Source organism: Trachurus trachurus (genome assembly GCF_905171665.1).
Source record: "Trachurus trachurus genome assembly, chromosome: 14".
NCBI classification, from domain to species: Eukaryota; Metazoa; Chordata; class Actinopteri; order Carangiformes; family Carangidae; genus Trachurus; species Trachurus trachurus.
In genome coordinates, this window is record NC_139903.1 from 7,642,480 (window position 1) to 7,670,185 (window position 27,706).

Consider the following 27,706-nt stretch of genomic DNA (forward strand, 5'->3'; position numbering starts at 1 on the left):
CGCCATAGCACTGAAACAGTACTTTTAAGACTTTTTAATGATCCCCTTTTAACTTCTGATACTGGGGATCCTGTTATTTTAGTTCTTTTAGATTTGACAGCTGGATTTGACACCGTGGACCATATAATCCTTCTATCATGCCTTGAACAGTGTGTAGGCATCAGAGGTATCGCCCTCAAGTGGTTCCAGTCGTACCTGGCTGACCGAACCTTCTCTGTCCACCTTGGTGAGTTCTCCTCATCTGCTACCCCGTTACCATGTGGAGTCCTCCAAGGTTCCTTTCTAGGCCCCATTCTCTTCGCTTTGTATTTATTACCTTTGGGGTCTATTTTTAAAAGACACAACATCTCCTTTCATTGTTATGCAGATGACATCCAGATTTATCTTCCGCTCAAACAAAACAATAAAGTTTGGAGGACATAAAAACATGGATGCAGCTAAACTTCTTGCATCTCAATGAAAGCAAGACTGAGATTGTACTGTTTGGACAATACCTGAACAAGGACAATGCACTTGGACCTTGAACTTGCTCTAATCAGTCATCTGCTAAAAGTCTTGGTGTGATACTAGACTCCTCGTTTAAATCAGTTCTGTTGTCAAAACAAACAAGTCCTTGCCAAAACCAAACCTTATCTGGTTTCCAAGGACTTCGAGAGTGTTATCCATGCTTTTATTACATCGAGACTGGACTACTGTAACTCTCTGTGTGTTGGGCTGGGGCAGTCATCCCTCCATTGGCTTCAACTTGTCCAAAACTCAGCTACCCGACCATATCACACCAGTGTTGGCCTCTCTACACTGGCTTCCCGTAAAATGTAGGATTGATTTTAAGATTTTATTGTTTGTTTTTAAGATCTGAAATGACCTAGCCCCACCCTATTTATGCGACCTTTTAAGCTTTCAAACTGCAGCCAGACTAACAAGGTCATCAAATCAGCTTCTCCTGGAGGTTCCTAGATCGAGATGCAAAAGTAAAGGTGACAGAGCTTTTGCTGTGGCAGCACCCAGGCTCTGAAATAAGCTTCCTATACCCGCATAAACACTGCTGAAGATGTCTATCAATTTAAGTCTTTGCTCAAGACCTACCTATTCTCTTTGGCCTTCAATGTAGGTTAAATCCGGGAAACTCAGTTATTTATTTGTGGAATTGTATATTTGTATGTGGAATTGGAGTCTGAAAGTGTTTATGTGTCTGTCATGGCTTGTACAGCACCTTGGTCAACAACGGTTGTTTTTAAATGTGCTTTATAAATAAACTTGAACTTGAACTATTGTTAAAATTCAAACGATGCCCGATCCTAATCAGGTCACCTTGTCAGCGCCCCCCTTACTCATATCGCCCTTTATAATTTCAGTTATATATCCTTTCAACTTGATGTATCAACCTGTGGGAATCTGTGTGTTTGTCTGTTTGCATAGCTGAATGATTAACCATTTAATTAGATCATTACAAGCAGTAAAAAGTGATGGCGGTTGGGACCACATGGTGCTCAGGCCGATGGGGGAACACAGTTCAACGGTAACATAGACGGTCAGGATTTTGGCGTGTGAGGCTTAAACTAACTCGTTGCAGCTCAAGGTGCAGAGTCGTGAGTGTTGCTTTTGGCTCTTTTATCAGATACCAAGAATTTTAGAGCTGGTTAAGTTGTTAGAAATGACATAATAGCAGCTGACTTCCATTAACCATTGACAGGCATAATTAGATTATAAAAGTACTGCGTGTTATTAAATATACTAATGCAATATCTTAAAGTGAACCCTTTTTTTCTGTAGGAAACCACTCAAAGTTAATTTTGAGAGATGTTTATCTGACTTGAATAAGATATATTACATGGCCGTAAGTATGTGGACGGATGCTTTGGGCACTTTTTGAGCCTTTGAGGTTGTGTTTTACTATAAAAAACGCACAGTGAAGTGGTTTCCTCAGTTTGTTGTGGAGGACCTGACCTCTGATCCCGTCCACTGGCTTCAGGAAGATGCCGTAGAACCAGATGTTATCGCAGCCAACAAAGGCTCATGTTTGTCTTTAAACTGTTGTAAACCAGTCAAGTGGTTTGACCCCTGCTCAGGAGTTAAGTATAGTAACATGTGATGTCAGTATGATGTAAAATATCGCCACTATCAAGATGTTTACAGCATGTGCTCCACCGGCGCTGTGTTTATGTATGGAGGCTCTGTCATGGCACACTGTGTACATCCATACATGGCACTGAGGCCGGGGCAGAGTAAACACACAGGACACATTGTTCCTCAGACATCCATTGAAGCAGCAGCAGCAGCAGCAGCGACGGCTGTGCTGAGGCCTGGGCTGATGATGACCCATGATAAAACGCAGCATGGCGCCTCAGGATAGACGTGGTCGCTTCCTCCTGGTTCAGATCCCAAAACACGGATAAGCTTATGTACAAGGTTGTGTGTCCGTGACTCTATAAGGAACAAACAGGCTCTTTAAAACGGAAGAAACTAAAACAGACTCGTCTTTTGTCTTGTACCTGGGCTCAATACCTGCAGAGGTGGGAACTAACGAACTAACGATTAATGAAGTTAAGCCTTTATTCATCGAGGAAGATCTGCCTCAAAAGTTTGGCTGAGAAGAAAAAGGATGCAGGAAAATTCATTTACTTTGTAAGAGCTTTAAATCCAATAAAAATGTGTGCAGAATGACGCTGCACACAGTTTTGCGATCAAACTGATGTATCAAATTTACATTTCTTGCATTTTAAGGTGTTTTTATTCACTTTTGAACTGAATTGCAGAAAAGAAATGCGCAACAATCAGAACATAGCGGCGTGAAAACACCCAGCATTAACCTAAATGCTGCATGACAGTGGAGGCGACCTGAGGTTTGGGAACGAACGAAGGCAGTGATCCAAACAGTTCTGTGAGATTGTGGTTTAAAGACACTTCAGGGAAAGTCTGTCCGTCCGTCCACCTGCATCTTTCTTTGTTTACTCTCCACTAATGGAGTTAACAGGATTGCAACAAGGTTTTACTACTACTCAAAGACTTCCTTCGTTCATGCAAGGCAAGATGGCGGCAGGTAGAGCAGGTGCAGTCACAGCTCTCTTGATATATGGACTGCTGGCTAACTTTTTAAGACCTTTTAACACTAATCTACTCCCAAACTTCTGTGGAAAAACATATGCGAACAATGCTGATTTGTTAAGTCAACAAACAAACCAGGCCGTGGGAAACTTTGGATATGGGAAACACGCTCTAGCTTTGACATTCATTTATCCATCTCTGTACAATCGAATGAAGAAACATACAAAGCCACCAGCCTTGCTTCGACACAGTGATGCGCTGATCATCACGATCTGTTTGCTATTGTCTGGAGACATTCATCCGTGCCCCGGCCCGCTCCACGCTGGACCGGAGATTGAGGCCAGCGTCTCGGCGGATGCAACACGCAATACAGCTGTCTCACAGGTACGCTCTGGAGAAACGTTACTATTTAATCATGGTCAACAAACTAACCTTCCTCATCGCCCCCGTTTGTTTCGCGCTGCTGGGGGTGTGCTGCCTGCCCGGATCGGAGGAGCTGGCGTGGAGGTCGCGGTGGCCGGGCCGGTGGAGGCTTCCATGACCGGGATTGACGGGGCGCGACGTGCCGCTGGGGGTCTATCGGCGCCGGGGGAGAGCTTGGCTGCCGGAATGGAGGCTGGGAGCGTCGCGGCGTTGTCGGCGGGTCCATGCGTCGCGGCTGACTGGGAGAGCGAGGGGGATGGAGCACTGGCTGAACTGCGGAGTTTCCCGACCATTGTCGACTTTGGTTCAAGTAATCCACGTACAGTTATCTCGCACAATGTAAACAGGAAACTGGTAAATCCGGCGCACTCAAAGAACAGGAAGTGGGATGTCTTTCGGACTGTCAATCACTCAAAAATTGTTTGGGATCCTAAAGCTAAGCCAAAGGGTCTCTTGGGGGGGCATTTGAACATAAGAAGTATTAAATCTAAAAGTGACCAAGTGCACCATCTTTTATTGGATTCTAATTTGGACTTCCTCTGTTTATCTGAGACTTGGTTGCACAAAAACACTCCATCTGCAGCATTAAAAGTCCCTGGTTTTAACTTTTATAGGAGAGATAGAGTGGGCTCAAAGGGGGGAGGAGTTATGATTTATGTGAAAGACAGAATCCAGTGTAATGAAATCCATTGGTCAAACTGTGAGGAATTGGAATGTATTGGTCTAAACATAATTTTGTCACCACAGATGTCCTTTACTCTTATTGTAATTTACCGGCCTCCCTCTTCCAATATTAGTTTCTATGAGAAATTTGAGAAATTATTAAAAGAATGTAATTTCAACAAAGAAGTAATTATTATGGGAGATTTTAACATCAACTGGGGGGAAAAATCCTCTAGAAAGAACCTCAAACAGATAACTGATAAATTTGATCTCATGCAACTGATTAATGGGCCCACAAGAATAACTAATTCCACTAGTACTCAAATTGATTTAATATTTAGTAACAGACCTGAGAGAATTTTAAAATCCTATAATATGGTAACTGGTCTCTCTGACCACAATTTGACACTGGTAGCCAGAAAACTAAGCAATAAGCGGTTTAGCCCTAGGGCCAAGGAATATGAATATTTTGGAATCCCCAAAAACAAACAGGAGAACTTTAAAAGTGCTGTTCAACAGATTGAGTGGGATGATCTACTGTTGGGCATAGACCATGAAGAAGATACTCAAATATTCTCAAATAAACTAGAGAGCATTATTAAAGATTTTAACTGCAAATTTAGGTGCAAAAATAACAAAAACACTGTCCCTTGGATAAATGCAGATATTTTAAAACTAATGAAAGAACGGGATTTTGTTCTAAAAACCGCAATAAAAACTAAGTTGAGTCATGACAGACAACACTTTGCTAGTTTAAGGAACAAAGTGGTAAAGAAACTAAGAAAAGCAAAGGCAGATTTTTTCTTGACCATAATAGAAAAGGCAAGAGGTAACTCTAAAATGATCTGGAACCAGCTAAAAAAATTAACAGGGCATCAAAACAAGGAGAGGAAACAGCTCGAACTCAAAATAAATGGAATACTCACAAACGATCCTGTAGAAGTAGCAGAAGCTTTTAACCACCACTTTATTGATTCTGTGGCCACTATTGCACAGTGTTTTTCACCTGAGTACACTAATGTCTGTCCAGTTAATACAATGGAACCTGCTTTCAGCATAAGAAATGTCACTGAATCAGAGGTTGCCAGAATGATTCGATCTCTGAATCCATCTAGAGCAAAAGATATATTTGGTATGGATGCAGTTATGCTCAAAGAGTTCAGTACAACACTGACTAATCCTATTACCAAAATTATTAACCTCTCGATTTCTCAGGGATTGTTTCCGAGTGTTTGGAAGTCAGCTGTTGTTGTCCCAATATTTAAATGTGGAGATCCTGTTTCAACCTGCAATTACAGACCGATCAGTATTCTACCTACAGTGTCAAAGGTTGCAGAGAAAGTAGTAGCTGAACAAATCACCTGCCATCTTAACAATAGCTCCTTTACTCTGCACCCAATGCAATTCGGCTTCAGAGCTAACTATTCAACTGAAACTGCCAACTGTTTTTTAATAGAAAAAATCAAATCTCTGTTGGATAAAGGTGGTGTAGTTGGAGCTGTGTTCCTTGACTTCAAAAAGGCATTTGATACTGTTAATCATAGAATTCTCATGTCAAAATTAGCCAGTTTTAATTTCTGTTCAGATACACTTATGTGGATAGAATCATATCTGTCAAATCGATCTCAGTCTGTTCAGGTACAGAATCATAAATCAGCTGCCCTTCGTCTGTCCACAGGAGTCCCGCAAGGATCCATATTGGGCCCTTTGTTATTTACATTATATATCAATGACTTACCATATGTATGTCCTGACACCAACATCCAAATGTATGCCGATGACACGGTAATTTATGTACATGGTAGCAGCATGACACAGGTTGCTGATAAACTCACAAACTCCATGACCCATGTAACAGCGTGGTTAAAGCAATGCTGTTTGCAGCTGAATGTGTCTAAAACAGTATGTATGTTTTTTACCAAGAAGAACAGTCCTAGTGTCGAGCCGGATATCTTTGTTTCAGGGGAGAGGTTGCAGGTCGTATCTGAATACAAGTATCTTGGTGTTTTGGTTGACTCTAAACTTTCTTTCAAGGCTCAGGTGAAAAAGGTCTGTAACCGGGTCAAATTCAATCTCTCAAACTTTAGGTTCAGTCGAGATTATATGTCAACAGAGGCGGCTAAGATGTATATGCATTCCATGGTTTTTTCCCATATCATCTACTGTTTAACTACCTGGTCACAGGCTAGTAACACTTCTCTAAAACCAATAGAATCTTTGTATAAACGAACAGTTAAAATCCTTGACAAGAAACCGGTACATTCTCATCATTGTCCAATATTAAGAAAATATAATCTGTTGAGTTGGGACAATTTGATTAAATATGTAAATGCCTGTCTTATGCACAAGATTATATATGGTTCCACCACGCCTCCGCTGAGACAGTTTGTCAACATAAGAACAACTGCATATGGGTTCACAAGAGGTGCAGCAAGAGGAGACTGTATTATTCCTTTTAGGAAAAGTTCGTTTAGTCAGTCTGCTTTCTCTGTTAGAGCTGCACTAGAGTGGAATTCCATCCCAGCTACTATTAGAGACCTGAATACCTACAGTTTATTCAAAGCTCATTTGAAGAGATGGTTGATTGGTGCTCAGATCTGTCAGCACTAGTTCTTTTACACCTTTCTTCCTCTCTCCGGTCCATCTGTGCTGAACCTGTAGCCATCTTGTTGTTGTCTGTCTGCCTTCATGTGTCGGCATGCATGTCTTTTTGTGGCGTCGTTTCTACTGTGTATGCATGCAGTTTGTGTCTGTGCCTCTGCTTTGCATGCTGTGGTGTGATGTGTATTGCGTCATGTGTCTTTGCTGCATGGGGATGTATTGATTATGTTTTCTGATTGATGTTATGTATGTTGTGTCTTTTGTCATGTCATGTTGTATGTTCTTTTGTCAAGTTGTTAATTGCTGTGCATGTTTGTAGATTGCCTTGGCTAATAACTTTGTAATTTTAATCATATTCATATTCTGTTTTTAGGGTGACTTTTTAACATCCGTCTGGGGACTACAGATGAAAAATAGCCTCTTGGCTAATTCTGGCGCATTTACAGTGATGTTATTAATGTGCACTGTCCCTGTTTTCAAATAAACTTATAAATTAAATTAAATTAAATTACATTACTACTCATTACAAGGAAAATACTAATCACAGCAATTTTCCACCACACTATTATTTATGTCTTTGAAAAGTCAGAAATATGAAGCAGAACTGACGTAAAACATGATCATGATTCAAGTTTATCCGGCAAAGAACTGTTTCCATCAGCGTTTCTCACTTGATAAGCCTTTTATTGATCAAGAGAAAATCTGATGAGATCGACAAGACAAAAGTCCATATTCATGACATTTAATAAAATTTTTCTGTTTCCACAAGACATTATTCATTTGTTATAACTTATGCACATAAAAACATGTGCATGGAAACATAGCTTCAGACTCAACTTTCAGATTTCCATGTAAACAAAACAGGTTTTCACCAGGTTGATAAATGGTTATTAATAAAAGTTTTCCTTATATACAAGTTCAGGGAGCGTTACAACTCCTGTTTACAACTCTCTGTTAGATGTATTTAGGTATATTCAAATCTTTTTTATTTTTGTTTTATTCAAATAGTTTGGGTTTGTTACAGTTTTTGCTGAAGGTAGACAAATATTTTATTCTATTTTTTTATTCTAGGACCTGACTGATATCAGGAAGTAAGAAAACATTCCGGTAATCAATTAATCAGCCTCCAACACACAAAGTGCAGTAAACTTGTATCATCCTATAATGAACAATTACACACTTTCTCTCATGTTCTTCATCTGAAATGATCCAGACACGACTCCTCTGTCCATCGTTGTGTGTTTTTTTTCACCGTCTGTAATGACAGATTGATCACAGTTGGAGCGTTTTGGTGGCAGATGTTTTTGCCTCGGAGGCTCCGGCTTCACTGTACGGTCAGAAATAAAAGACACTGACGGTCAGTTTCTAAAGATATCTGTGGAGCTTTGAAGCGTTCTCGCCGGCCGGATGTGACATCTGACCCCCTGGGTTTACAGCGCTGAGCATCTGACTTCCTCCACACACACACACACACACCACACAGCATCATCATTCAGAGTGTGAGCTTGTGGGGGGAGGAGGGGGCTGTGGTAACATTATTAACATTTAAACAAAGTTACATGCCGCCGTCTTACGAAACACATTTGTCTAAAAAAGGGAGAGAGAAAATGGGAGTCAGGTGAAGAGATGGAAAACGAGGAACAAAACTTAATGTTATTTGATTTAATTGTTGTAAATGCGATTACGCAGTAAAGCACAAATAACCGGTGCTGATTGGTGTGTGTTGCTGGCAGGTGTCTCTCCGTCATTTTCCAACATTCAAATATCAAACACAAACACGAGACATGAAGTTTTTATCTGTTTTCTTGAATTTTCCTAATATTCACAAATATGTGTGGAAACAGGAATCATCCTGACTCAGTTCCTCTTTTTCTATGCAAACGTGTTCTGCACGTGAGATAAAGTTGATAATCTGTGACGGGTTTTTTATTTATGTCGTAGGTTTTTTTTTTTTTCTTCTTCTTCCCTGGAAGGCATCGTTCATTCAAATCAGCTGTGATTTGAATGAACATCGTCAGAAAGAGAGAGAGAGAGAGACAAATAGAAACTGTGAGACAGGAAGTTCAAAACACACAACGAGGCAAAACGACGTCCAGGAAAGGAAAGTTCAAAGACCTTAAAGAGGATGAGAAGGTGTGAGGTTCAGACACAAAAACAAACTAGACAGATCTCAGAGAGGAAGAAGAGCTCAGCTATGATTCAGCTTGACAGTTTTTTTTTTTTCTGAAACGTGTGTGTGGGAGTTGAGTCTTGAGAAACTTTCAGGAAACCATCAACTTCCTTCTTAGTCGTTAACAGGTCGTTCCTCTCGCCTCGTCCCTCCCAACGCGCGAACGCTGAATCACACATGAGATTATTACACGTTCATCAGCAAGACACAACATTTCTGAGTTGTGCAACAGTGTTTTTTGTTTTTTTTCACTGAGCTTTTGCAGTTTTTATGCACAGGAAACACAAAACGACAACAACATCTTCATATGTCTGAAAACACAACACACTACTGACGGACCCGCAGCATCACAGACACCACCGGTCATTACTTGCTTGTTTGCTTCAGTGTGTTGAACTCTCAGGGCCACCGTAGTTTTGATCCACCTATGACATCATCAGTAGCCTCCAGGTCTGGAAAAGTTTCAGTGCAAATACAGCAACAAGTTATGAGGATGACTTACTGTCATGAGTACTGCAAATTCTCAAATAAAGGCCGATTCTCAATGAGAAGTCGGGTCTGTTTCTATTTTCTGCAACAAGTTCTTGAATGTGAGTGAATGTACAAAACCTCTCAAAGCCCACGATCGCCTGTTTGAGCCCTTTCTAAGCTACTTCATTCCTGCTACAGTTCTCAACTTATCTTCTATGTTTTGGACCTGAACCCGGTGCGTCCGGTCGTGTTGTTTGGTCCGTAGCGGAGCCTATATACAGTCTGTAGGCGGAGCAACACATTTATTTAGAAGAAGTTGAATCGGTGCTGATTAAGCTTGTAAACGATGCTGCTCTGCATCCAACTCTTTCCTTCTGATCTGACTCTTTTAGTTCAGTTGAGTTTATTTGCACATACCGTACACAGAAAGCCTTCATAAAAACAATGAAAGTAATGAAATTAAACAAAGAAAAAATTCTGCAGGAGAGGTGGAAGCCAGAAAAGGCTTATGAAAATATACCTCCTCTATGTAAAAACAACATTGGTCGTCTTCAAAGTCAACAAAGACGACTTTTTTGAAGCCAAAAAGTCTGAACTTGTTAGTTTTGTTCTTCAGTGTCGTTCTGTTTGGATACTTTTCTGTTTTATGCCGTCATGTTTTAGCTTCTTTGATTTGTATTTTAATTTCCTTAAAAAGGGAAGGAAAGAAAAAAGAAAGTAGAAAAATATGTTAAATATATAATAATACCAAATTCCAAATTCCTCTTTTCAACAGTAAGAACATGATTTGAGAGGATTTTCTGATATAATATAGACGCCCGTCTCTGATATAAGATGGTTCAGTTCAGCAGGTGAAGCAAATAAAAGCTGGAGCTTCTACTGGAGGATTTACAGTCAGGTTTATAACCTCTCCTCCTGTCCTGATGCTGAATATTATTATTATTATTATTATATCAGCTCAGTTAAAATTCCTTTGCAGCTGCAGAAACATCAAATTTCCACACAGGTTAAAGAGATAAGAAGTTGCCTCGAGGTCACGGCACCTTTATAAAAATCTATGTATGACTGAAAACCTGTTCAGAGTCTGTGTGTGTGTGTGTGTTTAAACGCATAACAAGGTTTGAGCACACGACCTTCTTCTTCTTCTTCTCTGCACAAATGCACGACTAAACATCCTGAGTCGTGATGGATGCTCTTCAGAGGCGCCTCTTCCTCCTCCTCCTTCTCCGTCTTCAGCCCATTAAAAGAAACTCGATCTCTCAGTGGCGCAAACCAAAGTTTACATGACAGAACTGAGGGAATCTGCTGACTCATCAGCCTGTTGATATACTGTATACACACAGTACATGACGGTGCATTCTCTGACAGGACTGATCAGACTCGTTCATGTTCGGGGCAGAGCTTTGTGTGACTGCTGTTGTTGTGACGGCTGGTTTTAAGGCTCAGTTTCTGAATACAGGCTGTGTGCATTTCTCTGTGGACTGAGGCTTTGATACTTTCACAGTATTAATATAGAACCTAGAGCTGCTTTATAATCACATTACACATGGACATCTACCTTTATACCGTATGGAGCTTTAATACAAACATCTACCTTTATTCTGAAGGAGCTTTAACACAAACATCTACCTTTATTCTGAAGGAGCTTTAGTACAAACATCTACCTTTATACCGTATGGAGCTTTAACACAAACATCTACCTTTATTCTGAAGGAGCTTTAACACAAACATCTACCTTTATTCTGAAGGAGCTTTAACACAAACATCTACCTTTATTCTGAAGGAGCTTTAATACAAACATCTACCTTTATTTTGAAGGAGCTTTAACACAAATTTCTACCTTTAGGGGGCGCTGGGTGTGTGTGGGGTCTCAGAGCCTGAGCAAAGTACATCTGTGGCATCATCCTGTCAGTGTGTGTGTGTGTGTGTGTGTGTGTGTGTGTGGAGCTGGAGGCTGCAGCGAGGCCTTTGTGTGTTGATGTACAGTGTGTTCCCTTCAGTCCATTGAGAAACTCCACTGATCCACGACCGTGACCATGAAAAGTTTCCCAGAACTGGGGATGTTGCATTTCGCGCCTGAGCGGCCGCTGTGGGATCGAACCCAGTATCTTCTCCATGAGCCAGTGAAGCTAATTTTTTTTTTCTTGGTTAGTTAGTGTTTTGTTTTGTTTTGTTTTTTCATAGAATAACAGCAGAGGGATTCCAGCTTTGACGTTCAGATGTCCCACACTCCTCTCTGTTTTTTTTCCCCCCTCCACGCTTGTCGTTGTCGTCGTCGTGACCGCTGGAGAGAAACAAAGACAGAGAGAGAGATAGGAGATAAGTGGAGCAGAAACATCAAACAGAGGCTGGACCTGACAGGAGGAGGCATCAGTTACCATCAGTCACTGTGTGTCAAGTCAACGATAGGAAATGGCTCGTTCTGCAGCGATAAGACGCAACACACCGAGTTGTTTCCTCCAGCAATTAAAGGGGCACTCCACCCATTATTTACTAGGCAGGGAGTGTCTGAGCGGAGGAGGAGGATGCACATCTCGGTTTGAAGACAAGCAGTGACTTCAGGCGCATTTCTGCAGGTTTTTAAGGTTTTTTTTTTTTAAATATAATTTTGCATTGAGCAGGTGAGTTTAGCTCAGGTGTAAGATGTATGATTGCCGTGGTGACATCATCAGACCTTCTCCCCTGCTGTGACCTCACTCACTTGTTTCTACATCAGTCACAACATTTGTTTGCTGCCTGAAGCTTCCAGAGCTGATTTGCATCGACTGGAGTCACAGATGCAAATCTGAGTTTTTACCTGCTGCTGTTTTTTTATGGCAGTGTTTTTTTAATATTATTATGCAGGTGAACTCAGACAACCACCACCACACAAACCTGTACGGTCGGTCACTGACCACAGAGCAAGGAGATAGATTTATCTGTATATCTATCTATCTATCTATCTATCTATCTATCTATCTATCTATCTATCTATCTATCTATCTATCTATCTATCTATCTATCTATCTATCTATCTATCTATCTATCTATCTATCTATCTATCTATCTATCGTTCTATCGTTCTATCGTTCTATCTATCGTTCTATCTATCTATTATTCTATCGTTCTATCTACAGTATCTATCTATCTATCGTTCTATCTATCTATCTATCTATCTATCTATCTATCTATATATCTATCTATCATTTTATCTATCTATCGTTCTATCTATCTATCGTTCTATCTATCGTTCTATCTATCTATCTATCTATCATTTTATCTATCTATCGTTCTATCTATCTATCGTTCTATCTATCTATCTATCGTTCTATCTATCTATCTATCTATCTATCTATCTATCTATCTATCTATCTATCGTTCTATCGTTCTATCTATCGTTCTATCTATCTATTATTCTATCGTTCTATCTACAGTATCTATCTATCTATCGTTCTATCTATCTATCTATCTATCTATCTATATATCTATCTATCATTTTATCTATCTATCGTTCTATCTATCTATCTATCTATCTATCTATCGTTCTATCTATCGTTCTATCTATCTATATATCTATCTATCTATCGTTCTATCGTTCTATCGTTCTATCTATCGTTCTATCTATCTATTATTCTATCGTTCTATCTACAGTATCTATCTATCTATCGTTCTATCTATCTATCTATCTATCTATCTATCTATTTATCTATCTATCGTTCTATCTATCTATCGTTCTATCTATCGTTCTATCTATCTATCTATCTATCTATCTATCATTTTATCTATCTATCGTTCTATCTATCTATCGTTCTATCTATCTATCTATCTATCGTTCTATCTATCATTCTATCTATCGTTCTATCTATCTACTGTATCTATGGTTCTATCTATCTATCGTCCTATCTATCTATCTATCGTTCTATCTATCTATCGTTCTATCGTTCTATTTATCATTCTATCTATCTATCGTTCTATCTATCTACAGTATCTATCTATCTATTGTTCTATTGATCTATCGTTCTATCTATCTATCTATCGTTCTATCTATCTATCTATCTATCTATCTATCGTTCTATCGTTCTATCTATCGTTCTATCTATCTATTATTCTATCGTTCTATCTACAGTATCTATCTATCTATCGTTCTATCTATCGTTCTATCTATCTATCTATATATCTATCTATCTATCTATCATTTTATCTATCTATCGTTCTATCTATCTATCTATCGTTCTATCTATCTATCTATCTATCTATCTATCTATCTATCTATCTATCTACATTTTTATCTATCTATCGTTCTATCTATCTATCTATCGTTCTATCTATCTATCTATCGTTCTATCTATCATTCTATCTATCGTTCTATCTATCGTTCTATCTATCTACTGTATCTATGGTTCTATCTATCTATCGTCCTATCTATCTATTATTCTATCGTTCTATCTACAGTATCTATCTATCTATCGTTCTATCTATCTATCTATCTATCTATCTATCTATCTATCTATCTATCTATATATATATATATCTATCTATCATTTTATCTATCTATCGTTCTATCTATCTATCTATCGTTCTATCTATCGTTCTATCTATCTATCTATCGTTCTATCTATCTATCTATCTATCTATCTATCGTTCTATCTATCGTTCTATCTATCTATCATTTTATCTATCTATCTATCGTTCTATCTATCTATCGTTCTATCTATCTACAGTATCTATCTATCTATTGTTCTATTGATCTATCGTTCTATCTATCTATCATTTTATCTATCTATCTATCGTTCTATCTATCTATCGTTCTATCTATCTACTGTATCTATGGTTCTATCTATCTATCGTCCTATCTATCTATCTATCGTTCTATCTATCTATCGTTCTATCGTTCTATTTATCATTCTATCTATCTATCGTTCTATCTATCTACAGTATCTATCTATCTATTGTTCTATTGATCTATCGTTCTATCTATCTATCGTTCTATCTATCGTTCTATCTATCGTTCTATCTATCGTTCTATCTATCTATCTATATCTATCTATCTATCTATCTATCTATCTATCTATCTATCTATCTATCTATCTATCTATCTATCTATCTATCTATCTATCTATCTATCTATCTATCTATCTATCTATCTATCTATCGATGACTGATGTTTGTGTCTGTGTCTCTGTCTGTCTCCACAGAGAAGGACTACAGCAGCCTGTGTGAGCGTCAGCCCATCGGTCGGTTGCTCTTCAGACAGTTCTGTGAGACCAGACCGGAGCTGAGACGCTGCGTCAAGTTCCTGGATGCTGTGGTGAGAAAACAACAGTGTGTGTGTGTGTGTGTGTGTGTGTGTGTGTGTGTGTGTGTGGTCCTTCCCTGGTTAGAAGGTCATCGATCCACACTCAGCTTCTTTATCAGTCTCATTTCAAAAACAGATTTGTCTGTATCAGATTCAACTGACTGACCTCTTACCAAACAGAGGAGCTATGCACTTCTTCGCTGTTTTGGTGGCTGTTTTCTCTACGGAGCGGAGCGCCCCCTTACAGTGTCGGAGTGCATATTACAATTGCAACACTGTCATGAAACAAAAACCTTCATGTAATCGTCGGCGTCGGGTTCAGTTCTGTTACTGTAACGTTCTAAGGTTCGGCAGAAACCGAACTCCATCATCAAAAAGATCAAAAATTTGTCCAAATCCAAATCCTGGATTCTGTTGAGTTTCTGATGCAGGAAGTTGAATTATCCTGAAACATTCAAGGGATAGTTCAACATTTTGGCAAATTGTCCCATTGCCATAATCCCTACAGTCATAGCAGTAGGTTTGTTACTTTTAATTGTCGGTGCAAGCTATTTTTAGAACGGCGGAGCAGAGCAGCGAGCTGCTCAGAGCTACGCTACGGAGGCTAATGGGATTTCTTGGTTTCCTTCATCAAACTCATCAAATACATCCGTAGCGTAGCTCTGACAATTAAAGGTAACGAACCTACTGCTATGACTATAGGGATTATGGCAATGGGCCAATTTGCCAAAATGTTGGACTATCCCTTTAAACACACACACATATACACACACCTCTCCTCTGTGAAAGTGAACATCTCACTTTCCAATAAAAAAAAATACTCCAAGATGTCAAAAATGGCACCATAAGTTTGTTTACGTCCCTCGATAATTTGATTGGTTTGGATTCTGAACCAATAGAACATACTACGATAAAATCGTCACGCTGCACATCAGGACACTTTTGCACAAAATTTCGTCGCCGGTTCGCTCGCTCGCTCGCTGTATGTCAGGATGCGGTGTGAAGGTGTCCGCGGTGCGTTCGAGGACCAGCGTGTGGAGTCGGAGCAGCGAGGATCCACTGCTGCTCTTTAGCTTTTAACTGTCCAGTGGATTCGACTCCCGACACGAGACAATAATTGTTCTCTCTCTCTCTATCCCCCTGCAACCACTTCCTGTCTCTGCCCCCATCTCTCTCTGAGAGCTCGGAGGGAGGGAGGGAGGACAAGATGGAGGGGGAGGGGGGGAAAATGAGATTTGAACCGTCTCCGCTGTCACTTAGCATTAGTTTACAGGCTCGGCCGGGCCTGCGAGAGCCGGAGAGAGAGAGAGAGGAAGCACTTTGTGAGTTTTTTTCCAGTCAGGCTCGGTTTACTGCAAGTCATCCAGGCAGCGGGGTGTGGACCGGGCCACCGCCGCCTCGCACACGCCCGCAATTAAACCTGTAAATTAGGTTTTCTACAGCGGGAGGGGGCGTGGAGCAGTAAGTCTGTGTTGTAGTTCACTGACAGCATATCATCATCGTCACATTTGACCAGATCGTGTCTCCGCCGGCCACTCACAGACGAATTAGGTTTTGTTTTGCAAGTTTGAAGTGATTAAACACGAGTGAGTCGGTTAAATCAGTCGAAGCTGCAACCGACCGACCAACCAATCACATGCTTCAGAGTCAGAGTCAGAAACTTTATTGATCCACAGGAGGAAATCAAGTCCCTCAGCAGAGAACGGGCAATATGAAGTAGGTTAATAAGATAATACAGAATAAAGATGAGTCTGAGTTCAGTTGCAGTTTCCATCACGTCACATATTTGGAAGTGACTTGATAAACAAATAACGGAGGTGACGTCCGCTGAGTTGAAGTCCGAGGTCGCTCTGCAGTTTATTTATTATAGACGAAACTGTAAAAACAATGGAATAAAAAAGAGGAAGTTGGCAAAAGGAAGTTTTGAAATAAAAAACTGATACAAATGACCCGTTTGACAGTTCCACATTTATACTGAACCTATTTATTTATCCTACTTAACATTGAAACGGTTTGAGTCGGAGACTGTGAACCTGCCACAAGTTGATTTAATGATAAAACACGGCTCAAACTTTAGATCTGCCAAAAATAAAAAATAAACAAGGAAATTGTATTTTACAACCTGGCAACAATAAAAACCTTAATGTGTTTGTGCTTAGATCAGTTTGTCCATCTTAGTGGAAATTTGTCTTCGGCTTCTCCCACATTAAATTACATTACGAACAAAAAGACAAATCACAGGAGACTCTTCACCAAACCACACGGACAAATGATGCAAATGGACAAGAAATAACAGCAGCAGGACGTTAGAATAAAATAAAAATAAACTTAAAATTAGGTGCAGTGATCTTGCATTCAAGGACAATTCCGGGCAAATTCAACTTTTCCTATCATTTTAGGTCTAAAAGAAGGAATCTGAAGCTTAATTGCCCCTGTTTTGAGGTAGTTGTGTCTGTCCCCGCATCAGATGATCTAATTCAAAGTCGAGCGCGAGACCCAAGTGCTCGGTGTGTTTACGTGCAGTCGGAAGCTCCCGTTTGTGTCATAAACACAGGAATATCAACTCTTGACTTGCTTGAAGTAAAGAAACTTCTCGGTGCATGTTTGAGTCGCCATCTGACGCTGTCTGTGGAAAAAAAATGTGGCTTTGAGGGATGTAAACAGCCTAAGCAGCGGAACTTCAATCCGCTCCCATTCATCGCTACCGTGGTGATGCGGGGACAGACACAACTACCGCAAAACAGGAGCAATTACACTGAAAATATTCAGATTCCTTCTTTTAGACCTAAAATGTTAGGAAAATACAGCCCCGAGGTGAATTTGCCTGGAATTGTCCTTACATGGAATTAAAATTTTCTTACATATCGGCCCATTGATCAGTTATTAGAATAATCCTGAATTAGATTTCAATGTACTGACTAATAAATTCATTTTCATTTATATCTGACAACTCTTCATTGATTTTTTTTTTCTTAGGCATTTATATTGTGGGTTTGTATGTTTTTGGTTCTGCATTGTTTCTGTGATTGCAGAATTTCTCAGTTGCAGCGTTTATTTTGTTTTTTTTTCTGTTGCATTTGTTTTATTTGTTTATATTGTTTGTCTGTGTGTGATGTGTGTGTCTGCAGGCCGAGTACGAGGTGACGCCCGACGAGCGGAGGAAGGAGAGCGGCCAGGAGCTCGTCGACAAGTACTTTAACCCAAAGGTGAGCGATGCATTCAGGGACCTCCTTTACTTTCTGTTTCCCTGCAGATGAGGAGCATCAAAAGTGACGTGACGGCCGATGTGAGATGTGCGATGTTAATGATGTCAAAGTGATGACGGATTGGTTCCTAGAGTGATGTCACGGTGGCGTCAGAGTGAGTCTTCATCACATCGCAGAGCGGCTGAGTGGTTATCTAATTTCCTTGAGTGGTTTTCTAAAGATGGCGCTGATGGTTTTCATCTTTCAGCCACAAAGCCGCCACTTTAAATTACAACAACAATAAAACACACACACACACACAAGAAGGTGTTTTTATTTCAACTGCAATATTATTTATTATAGTATTGCATCACCGACTGTTTGGAAAGTCTTCCTGTAGTTCCCATTTATTCTCTGTTTCTATTCTTAGTTTCTTCACTTTTTGTTGACCAGTATGACATCGGCCTCATATCACAGCAGACTGATTCTGTCAGAGTGTCAGTGAACGCAGCACGGAGAGATTCCAATCGTTTAACCACTTTTATCGGAAATTAGAGATGTAATCTGATCTGAGACCACCTGAACGATCCTGTAAAGATCAGAAGAAGAGATAAAAACCTCACCTGGTCGACACCGTCACACACACACACACACACACACACACACACACACACACACACTCACTGTGATTTAAAAGTGCAGCTTCGTATCTGCAGGTTGTTGTTTTGTTTTGCTTGGTTTGGTTGTTCAGTCGGTCTCTCGGACCTGTATCTGTATCTCCATCATCTGCATCGAGTCTGAACACGCTCAGATCTGCAGACGTTCAATCATCCCAGCAGCACTTTTCCCTTTAAAAAACCCAGTTCATCCGGCTTTTGGCTTTTCCTCCGTCATCCGGCAGCTGAGTCACGGCGTTTAACCTGAGCCTTAATCTGTGTGTTTGTGTTGCAGTCGGACGACCACGTGCCTGAGGTGGAGGACGTCATGAAGGCTCAGTGCACCGAGCGTCTGCAGCAGGAGGCCTGCAAGGAGCTCTTCAAGGACTGTACCAAGTAAGATCCCACAGCGGGGCAGGTTACTTTGTTTAGTTTTGGTCATTAAATAATTAATATGATATAAACATGGACATTAATAAGTGAAAATTAAATGAAAATTATAAAATACATACATTTATTGGCGTTAAACACAGTTTAGAAAATGAAAATAAACAAAGATTTATACATATACGTATATATTCCCCATGTCTTGTTATTGGGTATTTATAATACACACATATTAAAGCAGAAGTAAGCGATATTTTTGTGTTAATATAAGTCTTAAATAGTTATATCTTCCGACAGCAATCACTTAGATAGAGTGTTTGGACTGAAACACAGATCTGTCAGTCACTCTGCTCTGCTCTGAGCCGAGGAGAAAACTTTTCTCGTATCCTACAATTTTTATCCAATGAGGAGAGAGAACGGCATGAAGGGCTGTGTGTGCAGCCAAGGGATGCGCGTGAATGTGGTGACGTAGGGACGAGGACCAATAGATCCATGACGAGGGCGGGGGCTGCTAACTCCATCGGCTGACAAGACGTTATGGTGACTTTCACAGGCAACAGGTCGGAAAAACACGAGTTACGGGTTGCGTGGAACGCTACAAAGTCGTAAGTCGTGACTTGAAGATGTAACTTACGGTTTCAAAAGCCTGCCTGGTGGCTGTATGTACGAGTTTTATTACTGATGAAGATGTTTGCACTACAGTGGTTATTTATTTAATTTGCCTACTTATTGATTTATGTATTTTTATACATAGAATATTTGTATAACGGAATTATTCTCCTACTTTTTTATTATCATTTATTAAAACCGAGGGCTGAGGGAAGGTGTTCAGCATATTGCATTTCACACTGTACATTGTACTTTTAATGTAGATCATAGTAAACGATGAATTTAATTGATATAAACATAGACATAATTGAGTAAAAAAAAATAATTAAAAAAGATTAAAATAATTAATTTGAGTTAAACGCAGATTATAAAATGAAAATAAATAAAAAATGATATGTATGTATAAATGTATGTATAAATTAATACATACAACCCACAGACCAGTGGGTGTTAAGGGGTTAAAAAAAACATGTACATTTAAAAATGATTTAATTAAAACATAGATTATTAGATTAAAGTTATTATATTATTTATAAATGATGCAGTAAATAACGTCTCTGTGGACCTGCCTGCTCGTGTTTTGTTCAGTTAATTACACGACGACGACGTGTCCTGATGAAATTGACCAGAACATGTCGGACATAAAGAGCGTCACTGTTCCTGTGAGCTTTCTGTTTCTGCCCTCGGACACTGTAAAAAAAAAAAAAAGAAAAAAAAAGGAAATCCTGCACTGTCACACACATCAAAACCCAGAGCTGCTGGCCACTCCGCACAGTCGCCATCGCTGCCGTCGCCTCCGAGGACGACCGTGACCTGAATGTCGTCTCTGTCTGTGGCTCAGAGGCTCGAAACTCTTTCAAGTCACAAGGCTCGAGTCCAAGTGAAGTGAAGTCACGAGTCGCCGTCTGCGTGTGGCGTTAAAGTCACTGGATTTACAGTTTACAGTCTTTTTGTTCTTTGTTTTGTTTTGTCTGGTGGTGAGGAGGACTGGTCGAGTCTGGTCTTTGTTCTTCGTGTACGAGTCCTTAAATTGTCAAGTTTGCGACCTGAGTCTGATTCGAGTCACGTGACAGGTGTGACTGAGCCTTCACCTGCGCTGGATTCTGATTGGCTCAGAGGAGACAACAGCAAACAAACAAAACATATATTATTGTTGATTAGTTTATAGTTTAAGGCCAAGGTCAAGGTTTCTTTATTATTACCCAAGGGTCAAATTGTTGCACAGACCAGAGATGCAGCTGCCCCAAACATACAACAACACATTAAAATAAATAAAGATACACTAGAAATAAAACACAAAACATTACAACGTGACTTCCCAGGATAACATAATTTAGTTTAGTTTAGTTTAGTTTAGTTTGTTCGACTAAATACATAATGAATATTGAAATACATAATATACAAGACAACATCAATCACAACAAGTTGATGTGTAGTAACAATATAACATCTCTGATTATACAGAAGCACAGATTTATGTCGACACTTAATCGCTCTATTAATAATCTGCTCTGTGGAAATGTGTTTATGTATATAATATATATACACACAGTGTGCTATTATGGGATGTCCCTGCTAATCAACTGTGTCCTATAGAATTACCTTGTGCATAACAATAAATGTCTTCATAAAGTATTTTCATTTTAAATCCATGGGATGTGTTTTAGTTAAATGAATGCTAAGATAATACAGCCGCCGGTTATATCATAGTTATATTAATAATAATAATAATAATATTGATACGTTTTATTTGTAATGCACTTTACATCTAAAACAAATCTCAAAGTGCTTTATTATCATTAACTAGTTTTGGACTAGAGTTCTCATATTTCAGCTCTGCCATAAAAACCTCTGACGTTCTTCTATTCTACATGTGAACATGTGACACGCTCATAAAACGCTCCGTTGTGTTGTCGACCGTCGGAGCAGCAGCCGCTTTTCAACTTTCTCTGGCCTTTGGCAGAAAAAGTCGTTCACAGCGTTTATAGTTGGAGGCTTCGACTCAAATGATCAAATATCTCACAACTAAAAGAGAGAGAGAGGGGAAGAAGAAGAAACACAGCTGATACTGTTACTCTGCTGCTCATTCACAATATTTATGTTTCTTTTTTTTTTTTACATTTTTGTATTTGTACTTTTGCTTAAAAGGCAAACTAGACCGCTCCAACGCTCAGATTGCATACTGTTTATCATAGTCAAAGAAAATATCAACCGATTGTGTGAAATTAGAAAATAGAAGTTTCATCAAGGTGTTATTGAGATATTGTGGACCAATAAAAAAAAGTAAACTGTTCTCTCAGCAATAACAACAGAACAATAAGATGACTCATCTGATAATTTACCAACTCGCTCTATTAATAATCGCTCAAAAATCTGGATTATAAACTCAAAATAAGTGGATTAAGTTGAAGTAAATATTATTCCATCCTTGTGTTTGTTAGAAGAGCGACGTTAACCATCACCTCATTGCCTCGTGTCGTTGATCGTGGTTACAAAATGAATCTTAATGCAGAACAAAGATGTGATGGAGTGACGTTGCAGTCTGGACTGAGATGAGCCGGGAACTAAAAAGAGAAATGGAGAGGAACAGGACGACGTTGAGTAACATCCTCTAACGGCTCCGTGGCTGAGTGGTGGTTGTTGCGTAGGCGTGAGGCAGCAGCCGAGGTTACGTTCATTTATACCTGAACTGACTGAGGCCGTGATTGTGAACTTTTACTTTTACTCAGTTAATGAGGAACTATAGATGCACCGATACTGATAACTGATAACTTCCTGCTCTCAGAACCAATGCCGCTGCTGATAACCCAACACATTTTTTAATAGTTTATATTCACACTTGAGGTTAAAAGGATAGTTCAACATTTTGTCAAATTGGCCCATTGCCATAATCCCTATAGTCTTAGCAGTAGGTTCGTTACCAAAAATCGTCAGTGCAAGCTATTTTTAGAACGTTGGAGCAGAGCCGTGAGCTGCTCAGAGCTACGCTACGGAGGCTAATGGGATTTCTTGTTTTCCCTCATCAAACTCATCAAATACACAATCCAACAACTCCAAAACGCCCGACGGGAATGCACATCAGCGGTTTTGCATGAATTTACCTCTAAAACAACTCTGTCTGGTAACGTTCTGTTATTATCTCATAGCGTGGTGAATGTGCAGGTCACAACTTGTCCACCAGAGCGTTTTGGAGTTGTTGGATTGTGTATTTGATGAGTTTGATGAGGGAAACCAAGAAATCGCATTAGCTTCTGTAGCATAGCTCTGAGCAGCTCGCGGCTCTGCTCCGCCGTTCTAAAAACAGCCTGCACTGACAATTAAAGGTAACGAACCTACTGCTATGACTATAGGGATTATGGCAATGGGCCAATTTGCCAAAATGTTGAACTATCCCTTTAAGAAAGGCTAAGATAGGCCTAGTGAAAATGAATTTAACATTACAATAATATAACTGACACCACTACTGTTAATGTAATCACAATAAAAACAACAACAGTTAATAACTCTTCAAAAATCAATATTTATTATTGCTTCAAATCAACTTTGAGGTCAAACAGACTGAAAATGAGCAAAATAAAGGCACTAAAAAATGTCACTTCAGGGTTTGATTGGATCTAGAACAGCGGTTGTTTTGTTTTCAGATCGTCCGTTTGTCTCATTCTTGTGGGCGCGTGATGTTTTTCTTCGGATTTGGCAGAAATATTCACAAACTTGGACGCGAGGATGAACTGATTAGAATTTGATGGTCAAAGATCTCACACAAAAAAACCCAGTTCTGGTCTTGGCTGCCAAATAGCAGCAGCAGTGTGTGATGATAGATGATAAAGGTGATTGATTAAACTGTGTGTCCCTCTCTTTTAATGATTTCACTTGATCCAGATGTTTTATATTTTTCCTGTGTGACTGAACATAAACACAGTGAAGCTCCTCTCTCCAGTGAGGTTTATTAAATTTGGGATTAAACCAAACAAAACTTGATTTTGTTTAGTTTGAGCACGAAGACTGACCACAGAGCATCGTTCGAGTAAAACTAGGAAATGTGGCCGAAAAAAAGAAGAAAAAAAAGTTTATTAGTGTTTCATTTTAAAACGATATTAAAAGAAAAAGAGAAATAGTGCAAATCCTCCCAACTGAGACATGATTTGGATAAATTAATAACTTTTTAAATAATAAATGAATCATCAAAATGAATTAACTGACTAATTATTTGACCTTTTTCTCTCAGATTGATCCACGACTACCTGAGCGTGGCGCCTTTCGCAGACTACCTCGACAGCATGTACTACAACCGGTTCCTCCAGTGGAAGTGGCTGGAGAGGTAACACACACTATCTAGTATCTATCTATCTATCTTTGTTCTATCTTTGTTCTATCTATCTATCTATCTATCTATCTATCTATCTATCTATCTATCTATCTATCTATCTATCTATCTATCTATCTATCTATCTATCTATCTATCTATCTATCTATCTATCTATCTATCTATCTTGTATGTCTGTCTGTCTGTCTGTCTGTCTGTCTGTCTGTCTGTCTGTCTGTCTGTCTATCTATCTATCTATCTGTCTATCTGTCTATCTGTCTATCTATCTGTCTATCTGTCTATCTGTCTATCTGTCTATCTATCTATCTATCTATCTATCTATCTATCTATCTATCTATCTATCTATCTATCTATCAGACAGTAAGCTGTGTAGCAGATGTGAAACACCTGTATCTCCCTCAGGTCGTGTTTTTTGTCAGAGATCAGGGTTCTCGTGAAATTTCCCATGAGGCCGTGGGTTCTTCTCACCCTGACTTCACTCTCTGAGGCGTGAACACACGACAACTAAACAGCTGGGTTTTAGTTTCAACAGGTTTGCTCACAGACACACAGCTCTCTGATTGGCTGATTGGTTGACTGATTTCTCAGGTAATCAATACAAAACAGAGCAGATTTCAGGTGAAACGTACATCTGCTTCGTTGTGACATCACAAAGTGACAGGAAGTCCTGACAGCTCAAGTTTAAAGGCTCAGTTTCTGAATACAGGTTGTGTGCATTTCTCTGTGGACTGAGGCTTTGATACTTTCACAGTATTAATATAGAACCTAGAGCTGATCTATAATCAATGCACATTTAGCTTTTTACTATATGGGACCTTTAAAGCAGCTCGACCGTCCACTGATCGGAAGGTCGGCGGGTCGATCCATGGAGAAAAAGACTGGAGCCCAGATGACATACCATCACTGTGTGTGTGTGTGTGTGTGTGTGTGTGTGTGTGTGTGTGTGTGTGTGTGTGTGTGTGTGTGTGTGTGTGTGTGTGTGTGTGTGTGTGTGTGTGTGTGTGTGTGTGTGTGTGTGGCAGTGTAAAAAGCTCTAAGTGGTCGTTAAGATGAAGAAAGTGCAGTAAACGCCGTCCACACGTCGTCTCAGAGAGCTGAGTAGCTCTGGCTTCACTTTCCTGCTTCTGTCAGTGAAGGGTCTCATTAATGAAGTCAATGTTTCTGCTGCTCTCAGGGCTACGAAGGAGCGTTAGGGCAAACAGAGTTTTTCTTTTTTAAGATTCTGAGTTAAAAGTCATAATTTCTGACTTTTTTCTCCGAAATTATGACTCATTCATCACATACATTAATAGAAGATACAAGATTGGATAATGTCTCACATGTAAGTAAGTAAGTAAGTAAGGTTTATTTATATAGCACTTTTCACAGATAAAAATCACAAAGTGCTTCACAATAAAATAAAATACAACAGTAAACATACAAATACAATTAATAAAACAATTTAAGACATTAACTAAAAGCCTGCTTAAATAAAAAAGTTTTCAGCTGTTTCCTAAAATTATATTATTATAAAATATATACCAGAGCAGTTGCATGACGAAGTTTAGAGTCATAGGCAACAAAGTAGATGTACAGTAAACTTACACAGTGTCTGGAGGTTGTAAGTCAAGGCCTAAATTTAGATACAGAACATCTCTTTAAGTGTTGAATCTTTTCAAGTTTTGAAAACATTAATATATCTCAATGAATGTGATGGCGGGTATTAAAAAATCAGATTTTTATCTCAGAAATATCTCTATGGATATTCTCATTCATCCAGGTCATTGTTATCTCTGGGCAACAAACTGAATCAAAGGCAAGTGGACTTGTATTTGTCTAGGAAGACGTTTCGCCTCTTATCCAAGGGGCTTCATCAGTTTGCAACGCATCGGTCAGACCAGATGCACCTTCGATTCAATTTGTTTATCTCAGAAATTCTGACTTTTTAACTCAGAATCTTAAAAAAAAGAGAAAAATCTCCATTGTTGGCCCTAATGCTCTTCCGTGCAGTTACAGATAACAAAATAAAAACACCGGGTGAGGGGATTTCAACCTCCTCCTCACACTTAAATGTAGATTCAAGGATCCTGGTTTGTGGTTCTACTGGTATTTTTAGGGAGTTACCACACACAGCGTCGTCGTCCCTCCCCCTGGGCCGAGGCGAGTGGAGCAAAGGAAACTAAAACCTCAGTGAATCACAAAACGTTTTATACTGTTACACAACACAGGTGTAGATCTGAGCCAGCGTCTTTCAGCCGAACATCATGAACCGGCAGCTTCGACACCGGGACTCGTGTCCCGTCCTGTCTCTGGTCCCGGGCCAAGCGCTGCCTCACACACAGGGAGTAACTTCTGATGAATGGGTGTGTGTGTGTGGTTGTATTGGGGCTGGGGTGTTATTGTCTAGAGCTTGAACACAGCCATGAGTACTTTTATGTTTATTATAATAATGATAATTTAAAAAAACTCAATGTGTTTATATCACACCTTGTATAACACATCAGAAGAAGAAACAAGACAAACTAGAGTTAATTTCATCAGGACCTACTAATTATTTTCTGGATTGGAACCAAAATGTTCCATAATCATCATTAACATGTTTGTTTTGTTTGTTTGTTTTTTCTACATTGTTTCCTGAGACTAGGATGAAAATTGAACAAAAAAAGCTCAATGATCACAACCAAAGAAACAAACAGAATCTGTTTGACCACCAGATCACTACATTTGTCAAAAACAAACATGGCGACAAAAAGTGGAGGAAAGTGAAGTTTTAGATCTAATACATCTGTGTCCAATAGAAACTTGAAGGGTCATGATGACTTAGGGGTGTATTCACACCAGGAAAGTCTGATAGTTCACTTGCTTTGGTGCGGACCAACTTTTTTTTTACTTGGTGCTGTTTTTTTTTGTTTTGTTTTTTACAAGTGAACCAACTTGTAAACAAAAGCCTGTGTGGCCCACAGTTGCTCAATCATTGGATTAAAATTATCGGTGGGATCTTGCGTAAAAACTACACAACAGAGGTCATGCATGTGTTTATCGCTGCACTTTTAATTTGGTATTTCCAGTCGCACTTGCACAACCTCCTGATTGTACAGCCTTCATCAATGCTCACTATACAGTTACAACAGCCGGGTTCATCAGCAGAGAACGGATCAAGTTGGCTACGAAGTTGAGTTGCCTGGCACGTTGCTAACAAGCGATGATTTCTACGTTTTCTGACAACAACGGAAGCCTGTTGAATCCAAAAAAAGGTGCTTCAGATTGCATTCACACCACAAACGAATCGTACCAGGGTTCATTTTAGACCAAATAAGTGAACAGAGTCAGAGCTGAAGAGGTCGTCTCTGTTCACTTCTTGAGTCCGGTAGTTTGTATTCACACCGACCCAAAAGGTCCACACACCAAGGAAAAAGTCTGTTTCAAGTGAACTGAACAAGCCTGGTGTGAAGAGAGAGTCACACAGTCTCTATGATGATGCAGTAACAGAAGGAAATGAAGCTGATAAATCTGTATAGACGCACTGGGAAAACAGATTATTGTGCAGAAAGTCCTAAAAAGATGAAACCACATGAATGGACCCATCTGGGCTCAGGTAACACTCACCGTGTTGGGCCACTAGTTTTCATCCACCTGATTCAAAACCTCTTCCATTTTGTCATTTTCAAACATTAATAAGTTTTAACTCTGTGTCCTTAATGAATCTTCTGTGTGTGTGTGTGTGTGTGTGTCCGACAGGCAGCCGGTGACGAAGAACACTTTCAGACAGTACAGAGTTTTAGGGAAAGGCGGCTTCGGAGAGGTGAGTGTCCACTGCAACTTCACAAAACCTGATTAATTATCATGTGGTTTGTCCACGGCTGAGAAGACACGCATCGGGACAGTTGTTTTTAGCATTTTCCTTTCCACTGTTGTTGT

At 39.6% G+C, this 27,706-nt stretch overlaps 1 protein-coding gene across 1 annotated transcript in view; it reads left to right on the forward strand.

The window, feature by feature from the left end:
- grk6 (G protein-coupled receptor kinase 6) overlaps positions 1-27,706 on the forward strand; it is a 62,803-nt gene that overhangs the window by 22,273 nt on the left and 12,824 nt on the right. Inside the window, exons 3-7 of the mRNA XM_083986251.1 lie at positions 14,548-14,660; positions 17,777-17,854; positions 18,785-18,885; positions 23,711-23,803; positions 27,527-27,590. Coding sequence (XP_083842377.1) covers positions 14,548-14,660; positions 17,777-17,854; positions 18,785-18,885; positions 23,711-23,803; positions 27,527-27,590 — 449 coding nt within the window. The remainder of the gene's footprint in view (positions 1-14,547; positions 14,661-17,776; positions 17,855-18,784; positions 18,886-23,710; positions 23,804-27,526; positions 27,591-27,706) is intronic.